Raw genomic sequence first — 23,040 nt, 5'->3', positions numbered from 1 at the left:
CATTTCATTCAACTGGCATTGGGAAGAGCCACACAAGTCTGTCAATATCTGATCGACTTATAAACATGGAAAGTCCACACAGTTCAACCTAGTAATTATAAAATTTAAATCATGGAAGGGACACAAAAAATTATAGATTATAGCCGGGCGATGGTGGCGCACGCCTTTAATCCCAGCACTCGGGAGGCAGAGGCAGGCGGATCTCTGGGAGTTCGAGACCAGCCTGGTCTACAGAGCTAGTTCCAGGACAGGCTCCAAAACCACAGAGAAACCCTGTCTCAAAAAACAAACAAACAAAAAAATTATAGATTATATGATAGCTTCACGGGGAGAAAAGAAAACAACCAGGAAAATCCTTAGTATAATTTCACAAAAATTAGAACAAGCTTAATATCTGAGTCTCCTTTAGAGTGATGTATTTACTGCTTAGCATGGTGGCATATATGGGGAAGAAATAATCACAAAATACGACAACATACAAATATTTTCCATAAAACAAGAAAAATACAAACCATGCAAAGGAAAGACATGCAATAGACTTCAAGAAACAAGTCCCTAAAGGAAATAAACAAAATTACCCAATAAGTAATTGGCAACTGAGGAATAAACTCTCTTAACAGAATCAACACCGAGGGAATTAAAAAGCTTGAACACAAAAAGACAAAGGACTAGAAAAAGAAGAGGACAGATCAGTGTTAGAATGACATAAACAACCCAGTCACTTGATCTAGAGGCACCATGCAGATATCCATACAGAGACACTCACTAGCTGAATTTGTCACCGTTTTTGTTGTAGCACGTGATGGGGAAGGGGAAATAAAGAGATGAGTGCAAATGACCTGAGTCCTTATCTGTCACTAAGCATGGATGGTTAAGCCCCTTCCGAGCTGTGGAAACACAATTTTAAGAAATCTTGTGGTTAGTATGAATTGTCTCTAAGAAGCAAAGCTAGAGATTGAGGGAGGCAGGACAGACACTGGTAAGTACTTCTTACTAATATTTTTGAGGTTTTTTTGTTGGTTTGTTTCATCTTGTTTCATTATGTTTTTCAAGACAGGATTTCTCTGTAGTTTTAGAGCCTCTACTGGAACTCACTCTGTAGACCAAGCAGGCCTCGAACTCACAGAAATCCGCCTGCTTATGCCTCCCCAGGGCTGGGATTAAAGGCATGCACCACAACTCAGCAATATTTGTTTTTTAAAGCAATAGAATCATTAATTAGAAAAGAATGTTTAAATATTAAATGGTGAATAATTAAATTTGTGGTTATTTACATAACCCTGGGAAGGAAAATGCCTCTTAAGGATCCCTTGGTGCCAACTTTTATTCCTCTAGACCAGTATCTACTTTCTTCTGCTCTGAACTTCGTTCTCCTTTCACTGTGAATCCACCTTGTTCAAGGGTCCTCTCAATCCCCAGTTATTTTAGCGATGGTTTATGATTCAGGCCCAATACAACTATGATTTGATCCTTAAGTTAATAGGAAGTTTTCACTTTTAGAAATGGATACAAGATCCACTGAAGCCAGTGAGTACTACAGCCCCTAAATATATATGTGTATTTATTTATGTATAAAATTATATACATAACCACAGGGCAGGGAACCCTGACTGCTCTTTGGACTGGAGAGGGAGGGGGAGAGGAGTAGGGGGAGGGGGAGAAGGGTGGGAGGAGGGGGAGAAGGGTGGGAGGAGGGGGAGAAGGGTGGGAGGAGGGGGAGAAGGGTGGGAGGAGGGGGAGGGAAATGGGAGGCTGGGAGGAGGCGGAAACTTGTTTTTTTTTCCTTTTCTCAATAAAAAAATTATATACATAAATATATGTATATAAATATATATGTATATATAAATATTTGTGTATATGATCCCCATAAATGTATATATATATTTATATATAACTTTTTATTTAAATAAATTTATATATTTATGTATATAATTCCCATAAAATGTATATATATGGGAATTATATAGAAAAAGCATGTGCTTTCCTGGAGCCCCCAAGAGAAGTAAGTAGAAAGACAGCTGAGCTCTGATTCCATGTAGGCCTCAAGTGTGTCTTGTCCTAATTTAAACAGGCATTACCATGGAGCACAATGGGCAAGCACTGGACTGCTCAGGTGCAAATCTGATTTTCTATGAGTTAATTGTGTCATCAACTTGTTCCTCATCTACAAAATTGGACTAGTAAAGGCCCCTGAATTGATTAAGTGATTTAGTATGTATAAAATACATATATATGCATTCATTTATATCAATTCAAGTATGCATAGGTGTGTAACTTAATACATATATGTAATATAGTAAAAATCATTTCACTATGTGCAAGGTAAGTTATTATCTAGTTTTATTATGCATTATTAAATTTCTCTTTTCTTTAAGTTGGTTTGAGTTTTTTGATAGTTAACAGAATCCTAGCTTACCTGCCCAACTGATAGATTTATGCATCTTCTCATAAACATAAACACTGTCATTACCATAAAAACAGTACTTTTAAAGTAAATAAAAAAGCTTTAAAATTAGTGGCATTGTTGCCCTTAAATATAACAAGATGGAGACTCTGTAGCTAAAGCAGGAAGTTTCACAAATTGAAAATAAATGAGAATGTAACAGTTCTGTTTTCAAAGAATGAACAAATGACATTAATAATAAACTACTTTTCCCCTTGATACAGCTAAATGTTATTACTCAGATTTGGCTAGTGTCTGATGGACTGCTGGAAAGAAAAATAAGTATATATAAATACTCAGGAAGCAATTCAGCCATAATAAAAATATGCATAATTATTTTTAGAAATTGGCCTAAGGTCATAATTAAGATTGTGGGTAAATATTCTTCCTAGTATTACTGGCTTGTATTTATATAAAGAAACACTGAGAAATGAATAACCAAAAGCAGAATTCATTAGTCTGTATGCCCCAATATTATATTTAGTCATTTTATGTGCTGATATAAAATATGTACATGAATAGGAGGTATTTCACCATTATTAAATGAGATAAATAGGTTCCTCAATTGTTCAGTGAAGGCCTGTTGAGTTGTATAAATGTATGTACATGTATGTAGAAAGTCTAGTAGATTATACATCAGGTGATAGTATAATCTCTGCATACCATCTTAGCCAAAAGGCTGAGAAGTGAAGACAGTAAAATCTCTAGGAGGCAGAACTATAAGATTCTGTTGGATTTAGTTCCTACTTACACGTATATTTAATTTTTCCTTCAATGACTTTAACTGACATTCAGGGAAGAAACATTATTTTTTTAATTTTAGAAAGTTGTAAGTCATCTCTAAGGGTCATTTCAGTAGGACATTTGCAGTCAAACTGTGCTCAAGCCATTAGAAGAGGAGCTGAAAAGAAATTCAACCTTCATTAATAAAATCTGCTTTAACCAACCAAGGAGCAAAGGGTCTGATGGACATGTGTGGCATTCGTTTGGTGAAATAGAGAGTCTACACTGGGGAGGAAGAGACCAAAGAAGCAGAAAGAGGGGACCAATTGGGAAATTCCAGCGAGCACAGCTGCCAGTTGGGCTTTTCTGAGCAGCTGTAGTCCCTTGCACCAACCATACTCCAATCCTGCCCAATTTCAAAGTCAGGACAGAACCCCTTCTCTCAGCCTCCGGATGTCCGAATTCCCTACACTAGCACAACAAGTACAATACATAAGCAACAGTCCCAGGGAAGAAAACAAGAGAACTGAAACCCTGTGAAGTAGGAGGACCCTTGAACTCCCTGTTATAAAAGAGTGGGCACCACCACCAACTGCCAAAATAACAGACATTTAACCTTAAGCAGATGAAGAAAAGAGTTGTCAACAGTTCGTACAGGTTAGGATGCTCTGCCATAAAACATTGCAGGCTCCTTCATTTATGTGGAACATATTAACAGCTGGTGACCTAGATTAATATGTAAAAAAGCAGACCATATCACAAAATTACTTCACAGATGGAAAGCCGACTCAGTGAAAAACCTCAGACGAAAGATTCACGTGATTATTTTAGTGGGAGGGGTAGCTACAAGTGGGCGAAATAAAATGTGGAAAAATGACGACAAAGTCCTGTCCGAGTCTCAAGGTGGGCAAACATCTGGTATCTGGCTATTTCCTGGCCAAGCACCCAGGGAATGGAAGGGGACAAGTAGTCTGCCTAATTCAGCTTCTTGGGGAGTGGAGGATCGTGGAGTTCAGGATGAGCTTGGGTAGATATTAAAAGCAATGCAATCCTCTTACAGCACTGGGAGGATGCATTTGTGCAGGATGTGTGCAGGGAGGGAGGGGCTACAAGCAGCCACTGAGCCTTGGCAGGGGGAAGGACAGAGATCAGTCAGTGCTTCCAAGCTCTAGGAGCAACCCAAAGTGGGGGCAGCTTGAACTTGGGTAAGTGCTGAATAAGTGAGAAACAAGGAAAATCTGATTTCCAGAAAGACAGGAAAACACCAGAGACCCTCATTCCAGGGACAGAAATTAATCTCATATGAAATAAGTGCAGTTCGGTTTACCCCAGGATCACTAGCCCAGGTTCATGCTCAAATACAATGTTCAAGCTCCCATATAAAACGCCCTTCGCTCAGGACAAATGAAGACCTATAATTAGAGGGGTCAGATATAGCAATCCAGAAAGCTGGGGACCCAGTGCCTTGTAAAATACCCCCCTCGCGCGCCCAGAGATGGACTTACTATGGATCTGGGTTGAGTTTGTGCACAGCCCTAAGGAAGAGACATAATTTACAATGGCTAATTTACTCCGGAGCTTGCGAAACAACTGCGACCCTAGCCCCTCTGATAGGAGTGGGGTTTGTTTTGCTTCTTCTTAAGCAGAGAAACCAACATTTTGTGCAGAGATGTGCAAAAAATAACTCTAAGATTTGGGTTATTTATTTTTGACCTTCCAGAGGGCACTGGATTCAAAAAGGACACGGATTCAGAGGGAGAAAGTGTGCATTCTCTCGAACTCCAGTTAAGCACTGAACGAAGGTGTTGATTGTTTATTATCCGTCCCATTGGTCTATGCACGTCTGGGTGTCTTCTCTGCTTAAGTCGTTCGTTTCGACCTCACTCAAACAGGCACAACACCCCCACCCAGGAAAACTGGATGCGACAATCTCCCTCCAGGATCTGCGGCCACGGACGCCTGAGCTGCGTGCGGGAGAGCCCGAGGTCTGGAGGTGCGGCCGCCAGGCGCCTAGAGATGAGGAGCCAGGGAACGCAGCTCAGGGTGCAGCCAGAGAGCAGCTGCACCTGCCACCTCTGGTCCCCGGAGGCGTGACTAAGAGAGCGGCCACCCTAAGTGAGCTCCGGTGGTCTGGCGCAGTCCGTGACCGGGAGACCGGGAGTCTGCGGGTCCCTGGCGTACCCTCCGCCGTGCCGTGCCCACGCTGCCTGAATGGATCCTGCCTGGCTGCAATCACTGGGCGCAGAGACAGGGGACTCCTCCATCTACTCCCTTCCGGGCTCCGCAGCTCGCCGCACCTGGACCAGCGGCCCTGCAGCGCGCAGCCTGCCAGAAGCCAGCACCGCCATCGGCGCCAGCACCGCCTCGCGCCACCTGCCCCACCGCCCGCCACCCTCGGCTGACCTTTTCCTGCGCGCGGTTGAGCCGCTTCTGCACGTTCTTGGCGAAGATGCCGGTCTTGATGTCGGCCATGGCTGCTGCGGTCCTCAAAGCTCGAGGAGCAGAGCGCGCAGCGGGCCGGCAGCGGCTCGGAGGAGCCCAGGAAAAGGAGGAGGAGCAGGAGGAGGAGGAGCAGAGGCGTGTAGAGCCGAGGCTACGGGTGAGGGAGGGGCGCGGCGGCGGGACCGGCTTAAAGAGAGAGAAGGCGCGGCCACTAGGGGTGGTACAGCCAGGAGTGAGGTGCATTTAAAGAGACGGAAGAAGCCAAAATGCCAAGCGAACACCGTGATGGAGGAGGAGGTCTACAGGCGATGAAAAATGAAAGACTTCCCGTAGGCCCAGGGCCTGGGGATAGCTGGGGGTGGGGGGCGACTAATAAGAGGTGTGCATCAAGGATAGTCAAATGACCTTGATTCTGTCTCCGAATTAAAGAACAGGAGGAAGTAGGAAGGGTGATCTGCAAAGGTACTAACTGGAAGGTCGCTGCAGAACAGTTTGCAAGACAGAAGGGATAGAGGGATCACTGTGACATTTCCTTAAATTTGAATATGGGAGTGGGGAAACCCAGGGGAGAAGCACCTACACACAGGTGCTGCGCCTTGCCAGTTCTCAAATTTCTGCACTGCAGACACACTGGCACAGCAGTTTCCGCGAGAAATAGTGCCGTGAGGAGAGCAGACAGGACTGTTGGATCTCCCGGATCTCCTGGTCAGTCGAGGCCTCCTTAAAAACCTTCTGACAGTTGTGTTGTTATTGAGACAAGGTCTCTCAGTGATCGTACCTACTATGCCAACTGTGTGCACGATCAAGAATGTAGATATGCGTAGTTGGTATAACAAAAGTTATATTTTATTATGCTGATGGCCATCACACAAGGTTCACATTTCTACAAATTTCTAACTGCGGTCCTAAGCCTATCTCCCCAAGGCTGCTCACCTATAGACTTTGGTATCTTTGCTGGAGGTCAGGTCCAGTCTCTAACAGAAGTCTCTGATATGAGGGTCAGGATCCTGGAGGAGAATCTCCAGTGCAAATTAAGGCAGTGTCTCTCCAGACATGCGAAGCAGAGCAATACTCTTGGTCTTTGTCCACATTGTTCAGTGGGCATCATGGGGTTGTGGACATTATGGGTTTCTAAGCCTGTGTCTGAGTGAGTGATGTCACTGGGTTCTGGCTAGCAGGTGCCTTGGGTGTAGTGGGGTTCCTGTCTAAGTTGTTTTTACATGCCTAAAAGGCATTTTTTTTTTACTATGCTTATTACACTGACTGTCCTGGAACTTGCTATATAGACCAGGCTGGATTCGAACTCACAGAGATCTGCCTGCCTCTCTCTCCTGAGTGGTGGGATTTAAGATGGTCATTTTTGACAGTCTTAACAGGAAGATATAGTCCTCATTGAGCTTAGCAACAGCTAGGCAGAAAGGGAGTTCCAGAAGACTCTGACAAAGGACAAATTGTTCATTTTCAGGCTTCGTTTAGAGTTTGAGTAGAGAAAGATGGCATCAAACAATTGCAAGTCAGAGACTGAGCAGGCACCAAACACATGAGTATCCTGCTCCTCCTCTGGAGCTATGGGTGTCCCCTCCCCCAAACCAATCTCCAATGTTACTCTTCTGGGAGTTATAGTTCCAGTGCCTTGATTTTGAAACAATGCTTTTGTCACTTTAATGCATAAGACGTGGCATAAGGACAGTGTGCCAGTTGAAGGACTTGGTTTTGAAAAGCTAGACAGGGTCTACACTGCAGAACTCACTACAGACAAAGAGGGAACTCAACTAACCCATTATTAAAATGAAATGAAAACAATGACTATGGAGGGACCACATGGGAAGGGCTAGGGGGTTGAGTGCACTGGAAAAGGAAACCACAAATATCCCAATTATCCAATCAACTTCTTGGCTGAATATGGTCACACAGACACATTATCAAATTCTACAGAAGATCTGCCCACTGGATCCTAGTCCGGGATACAGAATGGCAAATAAACACCATTGTTTCATAAATAGTAGGCACTTTGGATCACTAATCTGTTCCCACAGATCTTCCCTTGGATTGTCTGTCCACTTTTCCTGGTTTAAAAAAAAATCAATTCCCAGGACACAAGACTCTCATTGCTAAGTCTGAGAGGTGTTGGGGAAAGCAAGATGGGTTGGCCAACCTCTTCCAAGCATCCCATATGCACTGAAGTTTACCTTACAGAAACGAGAAGAAAGCTGAGCCGTGGCCCTCAGCAGTCAACTCTCAGTGAAGAAGAAAACTCAGAAGTTAGAAATTTCAGTCAGTTCTCTCTGGTGGAGGGAGAGGGATTCGGAACCTCAGCTCTGCCCTGAACTTTTGACTGTGGGAATGCAAGTTTAAAAAGGCCAGAGGAGAGCAGAATGTACTGAAGTTTATCATCTCCTGGTCACTCTTGCGGTGCCTGGCTGGCCCCCTCTGCTCTGGCAATAAGTAAATTTCAACTCCCTCATGTAGATGACCAACGTTCTCTCCATATAAACACGGAAGAAGCATTCTAACTGGGAGACTTCCTCTTCCCCAAGCTATCAATCTGCAACAGAATCACCTTGTCTCTCTTGCAGTTATGTCCTACCGTATTACTGGAAGTCGGCATACATCTCCTGAAACAACATTGCAAGTGATTATCATTTCTTATTATTCAGGTGTCCAATTTTAGTTCTGTAACAGGAGCCATGCCTTTCCTCGGTAATTCCATCTGAAATTCCAGCTGGGCGTGTTAAGTAGTTGTTAGGGGCAAAGTTATCACAGTTTACCAGTGAAGAGGTAAATGGGTTCCTATTTGCAAGTTGCCACAGGGCTCATGCTAGGCACTCTGGAATGTTCATCAAGCATGTTAGCTAGCACTTCACAGGTGTGTTGGAAATCCCACTAGACTGGATCACAAGTATCTATTATGCCAGGCATGGTGGCAGGGATCAGAGGCACTCTTTAAGAAGCCTGAGCCTGAGATTCCTGAATTGTTCCCAGATTCTCTCTAAAAACCTTTGCCTCTGATCCTGCCCCTCTGTCACTCCCTGATGACTTAATGGTCCTGTCTGTGGCAGGACAATTCGGGAATGTTCTGGACATCCCTTGTTTCAGGAGGTACCTGTCGGTGGGACCAGAGCTTTGATAGATTTCTTGCTCCTCAGTGGTCTTTCTATCTATCTATCATCTATCTATCTATCTATCTATCTATCTATCTATCTATCATCTATCTATGTATCTATGTATCTTATCTATGTATCATCTATCTGTGTGTGTGTTGTGTGTGTGTGTGTACATATATATGTATATGTTTTAATCACCTGTCCTCATAAGTCACAATCCTTTCTCTTGAAGATCCTTATTGGATAGTTACTTTTCCTTCTGTCAGCATCCAAACATCCAGGGTCTCTTGAATTTTTGAAGATATGTATTTTCCTGTAAAGACAGGAGCAGAACCCTGCTCCAACTTTATATGTGAGCACTGGAAAAACTGGACCCAGAAGCCAGCCATGAAGTCACAAGTGGCCAAGGTGCCTGAGGACGTGGAGTGGCTCTGAGGCATTTAATGAGAAAATATGAAGAACCCAGCTAGCAGCTACTCAGGGCCACTGCACAGGAATTCTATACCCAAATGATCAGTGCCTGATGGTGGCTGGCTAGAGCAGCTGGAGACGGGAGCCCCACGATTCCAGGCTCCAACTGTAAAAGTTAGCTCAATTCAGGAAATAACCAGGCTAGCTAAAAAATAAAACAATTATATTATTATTTATTATAAGGGGAAAACTCGCAAAATAGGAACGAGAAGTCCAAGCTCGGCTGTGCTATGAGGGACACACACACGCACACACACACACACACACACACAGAGAGAGAGAGAGAGAGAGAGAGAGAGAGAGAGAGAGAGAGAGAACCTGGGCCATGCACCATTTTCTCCGGGTGGGCCATGCACCATTTTCTCCGGGTCCCAGAAATCCACCCTAACTTTGTCCCGCCTCTTAAAGATAATTGGTTGGCAAAGATTTCCCATCAATGGACCATGTGCATCAACACAGACCCTGGCTGCAGTAGGACCACTGACCTAGACATGGCACTCAGCAGCAACCTTGGTCTGGATGCCACCATGGACCCAGGTGGAGCACATGCCACTCAGTTAGGCATCACCCTGGCTACAGGATGGCCCTCAGACAGCAACACAGTCCTAGGTGGGGACCTAGACCCTGGGTACCCACCCAATCCTCAAGGGCAACAAGTGCCTTGGATATCAATAAAGACCCAGGATGAGGTAGGGCCATAGACCCAGACATGGCTTTGGCTGCAGCTCAAGCCCAGACATCTCCATAGCCCTGGGTAACAGCCCAGGACACTCCCATTGGGATTGTCCTGCACTGGCATAACCCTTAAGCACCAATGTGGCCACATATGGTGGCCCAAATCCCAGGCATCCTCACCGCCTTCAGTGGTAACTGGAACCATGGACATAAATCAACACAGATCAAGGCTGCAGCAGGGCCACAGACCCAATAATGGCCCTTGGCAGCAGCCCGGAACTGAATGTCACTATGGCCCCAGAGAGCGAGCAAGCCTCACATACCAGCCTGTTCCTCACCACCTTTGCCTCTTCAGATCCTCCTCTCTCCACAGGATACCAACCTCCCTGCCTCCCTCTCTTTCACACTCCCTCCATAATTTGTTCACCAAAATGGCACCTGACTCTTCATATCTTGTGGCTTCTTCTTACCTGCCCATGGCAAACTACGCTGGGCAGCATGTATGAGTCCATCTCTCCTGCTAGGTTCAAGAGGCAACAAGGCCTGAGCTTCCTCCACCACCCCCAGCCCAGGACAAACTCTACCCCAGAGTGACATGTGTGACTCTATCTCTGATGTTTGCCAGGATATATTTTCTTACACAGTTGATTTTAATATTTATACAAAGTTTTCAAAAGACATAAGAACTTCAACTCCATAGAAGACAAATTCTATAACCAATCTTTATTTTTGATTTATGTATCTCCCTTCTAAATTGGTTGATTATAGATATGAATAATTTTCATTAGTATAGATTTTGCTTTATTGATAGAGATTTAAGGTCAATTTTGTTATATGTATATGTATTTCTGATCTTTATTAAGGTATTGTGATTGTGTAGTTCATTATTAAAATGGAATGTATAATTAGGAAATATAGGTTGTTGATGGATAATCATAAATAATAGTCAAGTTTGTAGTCATGTTAGTTAATATTTTCTAGATGTGCGTAGATATATTTTAGATAGGCATTCTTCATATTTTTCAAAGATTATAGAATATGGCATTTTAAATGTTTTAATAGCTGAGGACTTTTCATGACAATGAAACACTCTGCTCCTGGCAGCACCAATGTACTTCAAGAGGAAGATGGGCATCGAAGAGGCACCTTATGTGGTTTGACAGCCATTTGGGCAAGAAACTGCTCTTGCGTGGACTATTGCATAAACTGGACACAGAGAACCCGCAGCGAGAGGACTACTGAACTTGCCTAAGGTGAGATGATCTTTCGGGGTTCCTGATTCATGAAAGAGTCTGCGAGACATTCTGCAGGACACAACAGATAGTGACTGAACTGACTTTGAATTTTCCTGCTTTATGGAAATGTCTGCTGGATACCATGGGCCTGAAGGCTGAAGATGGATGCCCCAACGGTACAAAAGAACTTTGGGTGACTGTACAGGCAGCGAGATGTCTCTGTCATTTCTAGAATTTTGGACTTCTTGTTTACTTAGGTAATATTATATCTTTCTGGAGTCTTTGATGGAGTTAAGAATAGTTAGTTATAGTTATAGTTTTCCGTAGTTATGATAAAGATTATTGTAACTTTTACTTGATAACTGTTATATGTAATTTTGCTATGTTAAAGCCTTTTTTTTTGTTTAAACCGAAAAAGGGGAAATGATGGAGGAAGGTCATTGGCTAATAAAGGAACTGCCCTGGCCCATTTTATTGGTTAGGACATAGGTAGGTGGAGTAAACAGATCAGAACGCTGGGAGGAAGAGGAAGTGAGGTCAGAGTCTCGACAGCTCTCCTCTGGAGCAGACGCCTGGGAGAGACGCCATGCCCCGCTCCCGGGCAGACACACACCATGAAGCAAGCCGCCAGGTTAGACATGCTGAACTCTTTCCGGTAAGACCGGTTCTCACAGATTATTAGAGATGGGTTGATCGGGATGTGAGAATTAGCCTGTAAGTGCTAGAGATAAAGGGCCAAGCAGTGCTTAAAAGAATACAGTGTCTGTGTAATTATTTTGGGGCATAAGCTAGCCGAGCAGGCGGCTGGGGTGCTGGGGACGCAGCCCCGCTGCCCTTATTACTACAGTTGATGACTCAAAATGTAGATTACAATAGGTTTTGATAACTCTGAAATAGGCCCAGAATTACAGTTACCACAACTCATTTCACGTATGTTTTAATAGCATGGACATTTGTCTGCTCCTGTTTTTGTGTTTCATCAATAACCAAGGCCCTTAGCGAAGGGAAAACCTAGACGTGCTTTACATATATCTGGCTGTTTGTTAATACACATAGGTGTTCTAATGCTGTATATAACTGTGACTTGATTAGTGACTTCTGTTTACTGAGTTCCTGGTGTCCTTTCGTAAGTAGTTATAATGGTTTTCTATCCAGACAACCATAACAGGAGTTCTGATCTCATTCAAGTTATGCTGATCTCTTGTACTATCTCCTTGTTTTAAAGATTAAATAAAACCGAATCTCTGTTACAAATATTAAATGATAATGACAGCCGGGCTGTGGTGGCGCACGCCTTTAATCCCAGCACTTGGGAGGCAGAGGCAGGCGGATCTCTGTGAGTTCGAGGCCAGCCTGGTCTACAAGAGCTAGTTCCAGGACAAGAACCAAAAGCTACGGAGAAACCCTGTCTCGAAAAATCAAAATAAATAAATAAATAAATAAATGATAATGACATAAATTTAAGTTGTCCTCAAGAAATATTTTTGTTGATTATTCTGCACATTCCAGGTATAAATGATCAAGCAAAGAGTCATATTAGTCTTCAAATTAGGCCAACTGCATATAATTTAGTCCCACTTAGTACTCAAACTAAATTTTGCCTGCATCACTTTTCCTTTTCTAATTTTACTAACTCTCAAAAATCACTTCTTAACTACATTGATAATTCACCACTTATGAACAAGTTCAAAACAAGAGCCAAGCTTTGCATTTTACAGATAGACATTAGCCACAAAAGGAAACACTCTATTAAACTGCCTAATAACTTTAATGTACCTCAATACTGTGTTTGATGTATTTATGCAAAGCAGATGCAAAAAAAACTCCTTTACCTCAGACAAATTGCTTGAACATCACTTAATATCTTATAAGCCAAATGAGAGGTCAGGGAGTAAAATGAAGTCAAAATGCTAATTACCCGCAACTCTTTCTGAGGGAAAATAAGCTCTTAGGAGTACTTTCTGCTACTTTCTATCCACAAAAAAGCTATCAAAATCCCATGTACAATGTGGGAATCAGCTTTTTTGTGCTACAGAGAGCCCCTTCTTACTTGTTTTAATAGCTGACTATTTTATAGGGAATCATTTTCCAGCTTGAGCAAGTCTTGGCTTTTTAACAGTGATCCATTCAAACATCTTTAAAATATTTACTTTTGCCGGGCGGTGGTGGCACACACCTTTAATCCCAGCACTCGGGAGGCAGAGGCAGGTGGATCTCTGTGAGTTCGAGGCCAGCCTGGTCTACAAGAGATAGTTCCAGGACAGGCTCCAAAACCACAGAGAAACCCTGCCTCGAAAAACAAAAAAACAAAAAAAAATAAAAATAAAATAAAATACTTACTTTTCCATACACTGATGCTCCTCCACTTAGGCTGGAATTACACCCTACTAAACCCATCTTAAGTACATCATTAGTCAGAATGCATTTCCTACAGCTAACCTACCAACACCACAGCTTAGTACCACAGTAATGGTAGAAGATCGGTTCTTTCCCCTCAGAAAGGCTGAAGGGGAACCAGCTCACTGCCAATACCCATATCTCCAGAGAGATGCATACCATGTATCATTAGTCTGGGAAAAGATCCAAATTCTAAATCTGAACCGAATGCATATTTCACACCATTTTTAAGTCAAAACTCACTCATTAAGTGAAAACTTTGTAAATCAAGCTCTATCCATGTTGCCAAAGATTTTGATTTGGGAAACTATTTTTGATTAAATTTACCCATATCTGTATTTTTAGAAAAATATAGTCAGATATGTACCCACCTTTGACTTCATGGCTGCCCTCTAACCTGCTGACTTTTGCAAACCATGCCTTTTTTCAAACACTAGGACCCTTCCAAAGACACCCATGATGCTCTTGAAGCTGTGGCCAGTAGCATAGCAGAGGCCTTGCCTTCCATCATGGGATCCCTCAACACAATGTCCCTCATTCTGAGCTCTCACTTCAGGCAAAGATCAAGAGGCCTTGTCTCTACTGATCCAGATCTAATCACTACTATCAGACGGACAAGCTTTCTTTTCTTCTAGAAGACCCCTTCCTGCTCCACAGGCCATATTACATACCAGCTTCTCCCAATTGTTCACTTATTTCACTCCCTTCTCTCGAAGACCCAGGACCTGTTGTCACTTAGTGTTAGCACCTAGGCAGTCAGTGGAATTGGGTGGGCAAGAGAGGAATCCATCCTGTTTATATTCCTCACTTTTGTTGATGTTCAGCCTTTAAGTTCAGACTTCCAAGGCCTTTAGAGGACTATCTTAGATAGACTCATGTTTCCTAAATAGGAATGATTAAGTCTTTACTCATACTACTTAGGAGGGCAAAATCATTTGCAAGTAGCATCCTTACACACATAACATATAAATTTAAATGAGTTCATGGTAGAGGAAAATAGCCTTCCAACCAGTGTGATTGATGTTCCTATAAGAAAAGCCATGTAGACAGACACACACTGAGGGCATAGGCAAAGGGGAGAAGGAGGCATAATGACAGAAGTCAGTACTTGTGTGGGGCTGCTCCCTGAAGAACTCTATGGCTCGTCAGTCACCACAGAGGCTGCATGTCACCATCCTTGTTGGCAAGTCAGTGTTGTGGGCCTGCCCTACAGAACTGTAAGAAAACCAACTTTTCTTTTCAAACCCACCCAGTACGCGGCCTTTTGATATGGCAACCTCAAAAAAACCATATACAGCATCCAAGTATTTTCCTCAAAACAGCAGATCTGAAAATTTACCCACAATTCAAAAAACTGGTATGAGATTTCTAGAATAAAATTTCCAGTAGTGGGGAGAATCCGTGTTCCTCTGTTGTTTTCTTTTGAAACAGTATATTTTTTTGAAGTGTGTCATTTGACCTTAGTGTCCTTCTTAATTAAATGGAAAAACCCAGCAGCTCTGGAAAGAGACAGTTGCCAGGTAAGTTCTCCCAAGAAGAGTCTGAGATAGAATTTCAGAATAGGTCCACGAGAGAGCAGTGAGCCAGTGAGAGGGGAGGAGAGTGCTGAGCAGAGGCAGGGGAAGGGATAGGGCGGTGTGCCAAAGGGAGCCTTACCTAGCCCTGCCCACAATGGAACAATGGGATCCAGAAGCAAGTTAATAGACACTAGTCCTGTGTTAATGAAAGGGCCACAATGACTCCCTTTTCAGCAAGTAGGAACTTTCTTCAAGCTCCTGAGGGAATGGAGACTTTTGTCTAAACACCTGGTTTCGGGAAAAGGACATTTTGTGGGGGAGCAAACATTCCATTATAGAATATTGCAGTTTCTTGTATGGCTTAATTTATCCAAATTGCTAAATCTTAAAAATGAGCAAAGATGAAGCTAGACAAATACTACCGGGAAACTGAGTAGACTTTAGATTATCAAATAGGCCTTATTTATCAAGCATATGTTACTTATCTAAATTCTCTAGCAGCTTGATGTTAACTTGTGTGGGAGTAGGCAGAGTTATCACGCTATTTGGTTCCATGGTAGTGGGGATTTTTTCCGAAGAATTATTTTGTGTTACAAGGCTGTCATTTTATACATTTTCATCCTTCAAAGCCCTCACAAAATTTCCCAAAGGGAAAGGCAGAACAGTGAGAATCATTTTTTAAAAATGCAAGTAAAAAACGTTCTAGAGAATTGTGATCCACAAAGTCGAAATGCTGGAGCTTTGTCACGTAGTAATGGTTGCTCTGAGGTCCGCGTCAGGTAACTATATGCTGCAGACCCCGCTGAAAGTGCTGACTAGTGGCAGCTGCTGCTGGCTAGTGCAGTCGTGGACTCCCCCTTCTCTGTGTAGCTAAGATGTAGTGCTCATAGCAACTAAGAGGCCTGTGCTTTACAGTCCTCTCCTAAATACTATCTGCGGTCTCTTTCCCATGCCATGTTCTGATGCTTTCTACCCACATGGAGGTGTGTCCGAAGGCACCTGACTTGGGTGGACTCGGAAAGCACAGGCATTTCACATTTGAACATGGACCGTTTATTTGTCCCTGCCCTGTGTGAATTATTAGAGAATAAACCCCCAAAGCTTTTCTACTATGTAGGATTACCCACTTATAGGAAATCTTTAGAAATATTCTTTGAGAGTATAAAAATACCCTGTTTCTTGTCTTATAATTCCCTGCTCAACTCAAGCAAGAAAAATGTACTCACAATACCCGCTTTTTACCATTAGGGTGATTTTCTAAGCTCTTTAATGCTGTGAGATCGATAGGCAGTGCCCTACTCCACAAAATGCTTCCCCTTTTCATTTATTTAACATAGTATTTCTTTATTATCCACATTTAGTTTTGGATTTTTATTTTTTAATCTATTACTTTTGTTTACTTTGATGCTCAAATTATTCCAAATCTGACAGTGAAAATAACTTTTAAATTTTAAAAATGCATATCCTCATTTTTCTTTTTAGTTTTTCCTTTTTTTCTAGAAAAACAAGATACTTCAGTCTCATCTTACATTTCCCCTACCCATACCCCGGAATTCTTCACAGGTTCCTGATTTCTTCTGATGTAGAATAATGTTTTTATCTAAGAACTGGGCTCTAAGTCTGTTTATTGTTATTGAATGCTATTGCCTAGAGGTTGCCAAGCCGATGAAATATATATGTCAGTGTGTTCAATAATAAATTTATACTGAGATTTCTAGGTCTAATCCACATAATTTTCTTGCTGCCCTTCCTATTCAATATTTAAATATCCTGTCAGCTATTATCCATGAGTGAAATAATCTCACTAACTTTACTCATTTTCTCAGCTCCACAATAACCACAAAATAATTTCAGAATATTTATATCACTACAACCCAAAAGACTACCAAGAAGAGCTCTTGATTTGGCTGCACTTTTATTTTATTCTGAAATCAAAGGACTACTTTCAAACCTTACTTAGAGTTCTTGAATAAAGACATATGTATAAAGCAATGGAACAGAATAAGAGTCCCAAAATAAACACTCGACAGTGTGATCAACTGATCTTTAACCAAAAAAAAAAAAGCCAAGGGCCATTCAACATGAAAAGAAAAATAGTGCTGGCAAAACTAGCGACTCCCATGGAAGTAAAGTAGGTTGGACTCTTACTCTATAAGTCATACAAAAGTTAAATGAAAATGAATGAGAGATTTTAAGATATAAGACCTAAAACTGTTAAGCACTTGGAAGAAAATATAAGTGGAGAGCTTCATGGTGCTGGGTTTAGCAAAGAAAAGTAATTAGTTTTATTAAATTTGAAATTCTTGGTGCAGCAAAGAATTTTATCAGTGTAGTTAAAAGGTAGTGAATCTGAGATGTATTTGCTTATTGTATATCTAATAAAATAATAATACAAAGAAAATTCTTACAGCTCAACAACAAAATAACTCATACAGAGGAAAATAGGGGACATTGGATGGGATAATAGATTAGTGTGAGCTTACTCACACTAATAATAATAGTGATGTTACTAAAATTTTTCAGTTCCACAACAATCCTTCTAATCAATCTAATTTTTGAATATTTTCTTTATGCATTTAACAGGCAGATATCTATTAGAAAGATTCTGCAAAATGGTAAGACATAATGAATGGATGGATGAATGGATGGATGATGAGTGGATGGATGAGTGGATGGATGGGTGGATGGATGGATGGATAAATGGGGAAAATAAGCACACAAGATGCAAGCAAACCTTAAGAGAAGGCAGATTTGTAAGCATTGAGCTGGGGATCCACCAGTTTTAAGTCAACGACCCGTCCTTAATTTTGTCATTATTGTCAGGTACCCTCTGACAATCTATCACTTATTTGTCTTGTGAAAAGCATGCTTTTTTTCCATATTTGACTGCTCTGTTGGAACTGTCCAAGGTACACAACATGTCTGATGATCTCAGAGCTGTTATTTAGCTCCTTTTTGTTCCTTTCCTCATCTTTAAAAACAAGAAGACTTTGTAGACGTTCGCTTAGGTTAGAACTTGGGTCTTAGTGCTGCACTGCAGAAATACTTACTGCAGGCCTGTTTGTCATTCGGGTTGGCTATTCTTTCTTTTCAGGGTGGAATTTTCACTTTTTCAGTCTCTTAACCCTGGTTTCCATTGCAAGGGTCCTTGTTTTGTAGTCTTTCTGAATTCTCTAGGAACTTTTTGGGGGAAAAAATCAGTTTAATTTTTGAAACTCAGAACATTCTACTGGACCCCAGGAGGCCTTCCTCATTAGAAAAGCCAGCACTGCAGTGTGGGAAGGTTATCTGGCAGGAACACTGCAGTCTCAAGTTCACACAGACTGGCATCTTTACAAATAACCTCCCTGCCTTCATATTCTGGAATTATTCAGTCTCAGCTTTCTGCTCTCTGGACATTGACAAGGATGGAAGGCAACGGTGGTCTCTAGAGCGCCTGTTAAGGATTTTTTTAATCTTCTCAATGTGATCTACTAGTATTTGTCCTTCAGTGCCTGTTTTCAACTGCTATGATGATCCCAGGTGGGTCTGTCTATATTATAAGCCACTGAAATTGAAGACTCACATTACATACATCAAGATAAACCAATTTTCACTTCCAATTAGAAAGATGTCTAAAATACAGTTAACCCTACAATCTGCCCTCTCTAGCTAAAGAATCTACAGATTCAAACAAGAAAATATTGAAAATACTCACAGAATGAACCTGTACTAAACATATGCATATTTTATGCTCTAAAGAATACTCTCTAACAACTCTTAACATTGATTGCTGTGTTATAAATAATGTAGAGATGGCTTGAAGTATAAAGGAATGTTCTACCTCACTTTCTGTCACTGTCATAAAAGCAATTTGGAGAAGAAAGGGTTTATTTAGCTTACAGGTTTCAGTCCATCATCAGAAGAATTCAGTCCAGGAAACCAAGGCAGGGACCTAGATGCAAAGTCCACAGAAGAACATTGCTTCCTGACTTGATCCCCATGACTTGCTCATCCAGCCTTCGTTAAATAACTCAGGACCACGTGCCCAGGGGTCGCATTGCCTTTCCGTTGAATGGGTTCTCCCATTAAATAATAAGAAAATGCTCCCATAGACTTGCTTACAAACCTACCTGATAGAGGAATTCTCTAATTTGAGGTTATTTCTTCTCAAATGACCTCAACCTATGACAAGTTGACATGAATAAACAAACAAATAACTAAATAAGAAAGTAAATCACAGATGAGAGAGGGGTAGGATGCACAGGTGGTCTGTAAAATACTGCATGAATGTATATAAGGGACGTCAGTACCAATGGATTTTGGCATCCAAAATCCAAAGTATTTCTAGGAGGCCTAGAAATACTTAAATTTTGTAGAGAGAGTAAGCAGTATTTCACTACATGCTAATCTTAAATTAGTTTATGACTGTTTCATGAGTTAACAAGTATAAGTGATAGCCTGTTCTATCTGAGCACAGGAGAACCATGAGATCAGCAACAGATGAGTTTTTGTGGGGAAAACATCATCTGAGATAGACTGGACAATAGAAGCCCCCTAGGTTTGTTAAATAATTACACTAGTTAATAAATGCAACATTCATACTTAGGTGGCTGCTTCAACGTAAAGTAATGTAACATAGAACACTGACCTAGGTTTGTAGGCCATAGGTGCTCTCTCTGAGAACAACACTTAATGTGTAAAAATGTCTGGAGTTTATCTGAGGAAAGTAATGAAAGAACACCCCCTGAAGCTAAGTCAGGACATAAAAAACCCCATGGTGGAGGAGGAAAAGGTCAGTAAGATGGATGAAGCATCTAGGCACAGAAGGCAGAGTTTTGTAGAAGGTGTTGAGCCTTGGTCTGGGGCATGAGTTATCTGGCATGCCTCTGGGACAAAGTGGTATGTGGATATCTGCATCTGGGGGTCAAAGGAAATGTCTGAGTCAATGCTATAACTATAGCCATATATAGCTTCTAGCTAGCAGTTAAAAATAACCATCTTGGATGCAGTTGCCTAAAAAGATCCAGGCTTTGACAAGCTGAGTGTAATAGCTTAGTGGGAGCCAAATCCATAAAGTAATTATGAAAGGGCAGCAGAGAGGTAGAAGGATTGCCAAATGCATGGTGTGCACTGAGAATTGGAAGAGTCCACAATTTCGACTCAGTTCCCGCACTTGGACCAGTGAGCAATCAAATGTGGAATTCAGTCACAATATCTGAGCTTTGGTTTCAACAGGAGGGAGGACCTGAAGCCAGTTAGTGAACCAGGCTGTAACCCATTGACTGTTGGTTCACTGGGCTGTGGCCAGTTCAGTGGCTTTTCCATGCCTTTCTTTTGTATGGCTTTCTGAGCAGTCTGTAGAGCCTGCTTTGGTCCTGGGAATGCCTTATTCTCAAATCAGCTTTCTTTGTTCTAATTAATATGCTGACTGTATTTAGCATAAGGAATTTTTCTTTTAACTGTTGTGAAATAGTCACCAGGACCTGAAGCAGCAAGAAAGCAAGCAGTGATAGTCTCAAAAACACAGGTTCAACTGCCTTATTCCCCAGAGAAAAGCACATCTATTGGTTATCCAATGCTTATCGGTCTGCCCTTGGAATATATGCATGTAAGTAAAATTATACAGGCACAGCACATCGAGTTTATGTGTTTAACCCCTCCCCCCACACACATACACACACATGTAACAACAATTAGTGAAAAAAAGGAATGAATTTTAAATAGAACTAGGAAGAGTACCTGTGTAATTATAGAATAATCTCAAAAAGAAAAAGAAATTTTAAATTAAGTTTTAAACTTTAAAAGGTGACATTTGGAGGTGTCAGGTCCTTCCTGCTGAGCTATATAACTGGAAGCATTGCTGGTCCACAGTGTGCTAAGTAGCAGTCTTAGCACAACAGTGTCTTCAAACTGTTTGCTTCCTTCAGAATGTGAGATTGCTTATGAGGGGATGGAAAAGATGGCTACAGGATTATTCACACTTCTCTTTTGCGTAAGGACAAGTACATAGGTTATTGTAGACTCAGCTGCAAAGACTTAATAAACAAGCTATTTGACCGAAGTTGACAGACTCTCATCTGGCCCATCCTCATTCTTCACTCCTAATTGGTTTGATTATGGGGAGCCTGGCTGAGGAGTTTGCTCCAAACACTTGGTGTTATCCTTCCCGTAGTCATAAGGCAGTGTCTGCAGTGTGCAGCCATCTGCTGAAGGTTAAATAGTTCTTCTCCAAGTTCAAGAACATGAGAACTCTACCTCATGGCTAGCAGGCTAGGACCAAAAACTGAGGATTATAGCAACTACAGGTGGTGCTGATCCCTCAAGTGTTTACTAGACACATGCAGGTGACACTCTGATCAGAAGGTGCAAACATTAAGATGGTTGTGAGAGACTGCTTATTTGGAGTAGACTCCTGCACTGAGCCCAGTGGATGAAACCTATATACGATTCTATTCCAATGACTGGACATATAGCCAATTAACAGGTTACAAGTGACTAAGATGTAGTCAGTTAACTAAGCAGCAGCTGACTAAGTAGTAGTCAATTAAATCGTTATCTATGTCTCACTTACACGTATGTATGAATACTGCTTAAATATAGTGCTGCCTGGAGTTTGGGGGATAGCTTTACTTGTTAATTTGTTTTGATATTGCTTTGTTCAAGTGAACTCTACTGAATACAATAGGTCTAAGATATATTCATCAACCATAGTAGGGGAAGGAAGTTGGAAGCGCACACCGAGTTCAATATCACTGGTGATTTGAGTGGTAAAATAAAGCATATGTGAGAACAGGGAGATGACTGTGCACATACATGATCCAGTGTGGTTCAGAGGAGTGACTACTGAGTGCCAAGCCAAGCCAGCCAGCCAGCCAGCCAGCCAGAAATAGGTGAAAGACAGATTGGAAAATATTGATCCATAGGGATTTGGGGAATTTTTCTGTTTCTCTGAAAACAGTCGTTTGCCAGTGACTGTGATGGGAACTGATATTGAGTCTATATGTCTCTTTGAGTAGCATGATCATATTATCAATAGTAATTCTTTCAGTTCATAAGCACAGGGTATCTATCATTCCAGACTCTCTCTCTTTCTTTAGCAATATTTTATAGCACCAATTGTAAAACCTACCCAATTGCTTCCTTAAATTTATTCCTAGATGCTTTATTTTTATAACTTCTGGGAATGAAGTTGCTTTCTTTTCCTCGGACATCTTTTTTCTTGCTGCTTTGCCCTTTTACTTTTGTTTCTGTCATCATTGTCATCATACAAAAGAGTAATTACCAAGCATTACTGAGCAAGGTTTGTTTTAGCTGATTCCTCCCCAGTCACTGTTTCCACTTCTTTTTGTTTTCATATCAAAGGTGTCTCCGCTGCCTCAACTTCTCCCTTTTTGTTCTCTCTTGGCCTCTCTTATAGGTGCTTAGTCATTGGTTCCATTATATTGCATTATACAAATATGTGCATACATTACAAACTAAGATACACTTATGAGGGGAAACATAAGAAAACATGGTTTTTGTTTTTTAGAGTTTGGGATACCTTACTTGATATTTTCCTATCCAGATGTATCCATTTTCCTGCTTATTTCATTTTTTTCTTTATGACTTAATAAAATTTAATTATGGCTGTATACATTTTCATTATCCATATATATATATCCATATATATATCCATATATATTTCATTATCCATATATATATCCATATATATATATATATATGGATAATGAAAATGTATACATGCGCTATTTCCAAATCCTTGAAACCGTAACAGAGCAACAATGAGGCTGGATGCACAGGTATCTCTACGGAAGGAAATAGAGTTTTTGGGTAAATGCCCAGGAATTGCAGAGCTGGGTCATGTGGTAACACTTATTTTTAATTAATTTACAGACCTCCATACTGATTTCCACAATAGTTGTAATAGTTGGCACTAATTCACACATCTTTATCAGCATTTATTTTTAGATTTCTTAGTGATAGCCATTTTGACTGGGATGAGGTGGTATCCCAAAGTAGTTTTAATTTACATTTCCCCAAAAAACAGGGAT

At 41.3% G+C, this 23,040-nt stretch overlaps 1 protein-coding gene across 3 annotated transcripts in view; it reads right to left on the bottom strand.

The window, feature by feature from the left end:
• Amph (amphiphysin) overlaps positions 1–5,737 on the bottom strand; it is a 188,954-nt gene extending 183,217 nt beyond the window's left edge. For 2 of the 3 annotated variants that reach the window (XM_041645689.1, XM_041645690.1), the window contains exon 1: positions 5,570–5,737. In XM_041645689.1, the coding sequence (XP_041501623.1) occupies positions 5,570–5,638 (69 nt within the window). In that variant the 5' untranslated portion in view covers positions 5,639–5,737. The remainder of the gene's footprint in view (positions 1–5,569) is intronic. The other variant, XM_041645691.1, reaches the window with a different exon arrangement.
• Between the last annotated feature and the right edge of the window lie 17,303 nt (positions 5,738–23,040).

The sequence above is a fragment of the Microtus oregoni genome, unplaced genomic scaffold (genome assembly GCF_018167655.1).
Source record: "Microtus oregoni isolate MIOR12 unplaced genomic scaffold, Mior012 000115F_ref0000277, whole genome shotgun sequence".
NCBI classification, from domain to species: Eukaryota; Metazoa; Chordata; class Mammalia; order Rodentia; family Cricetidae; genus Microtus; species Microtus oregoni.
The sequence above is the reverse complement of the archived record's forward strand: the minus strand, read 5'-3'. Positions and strand labels throughout refer to the sequence as shown.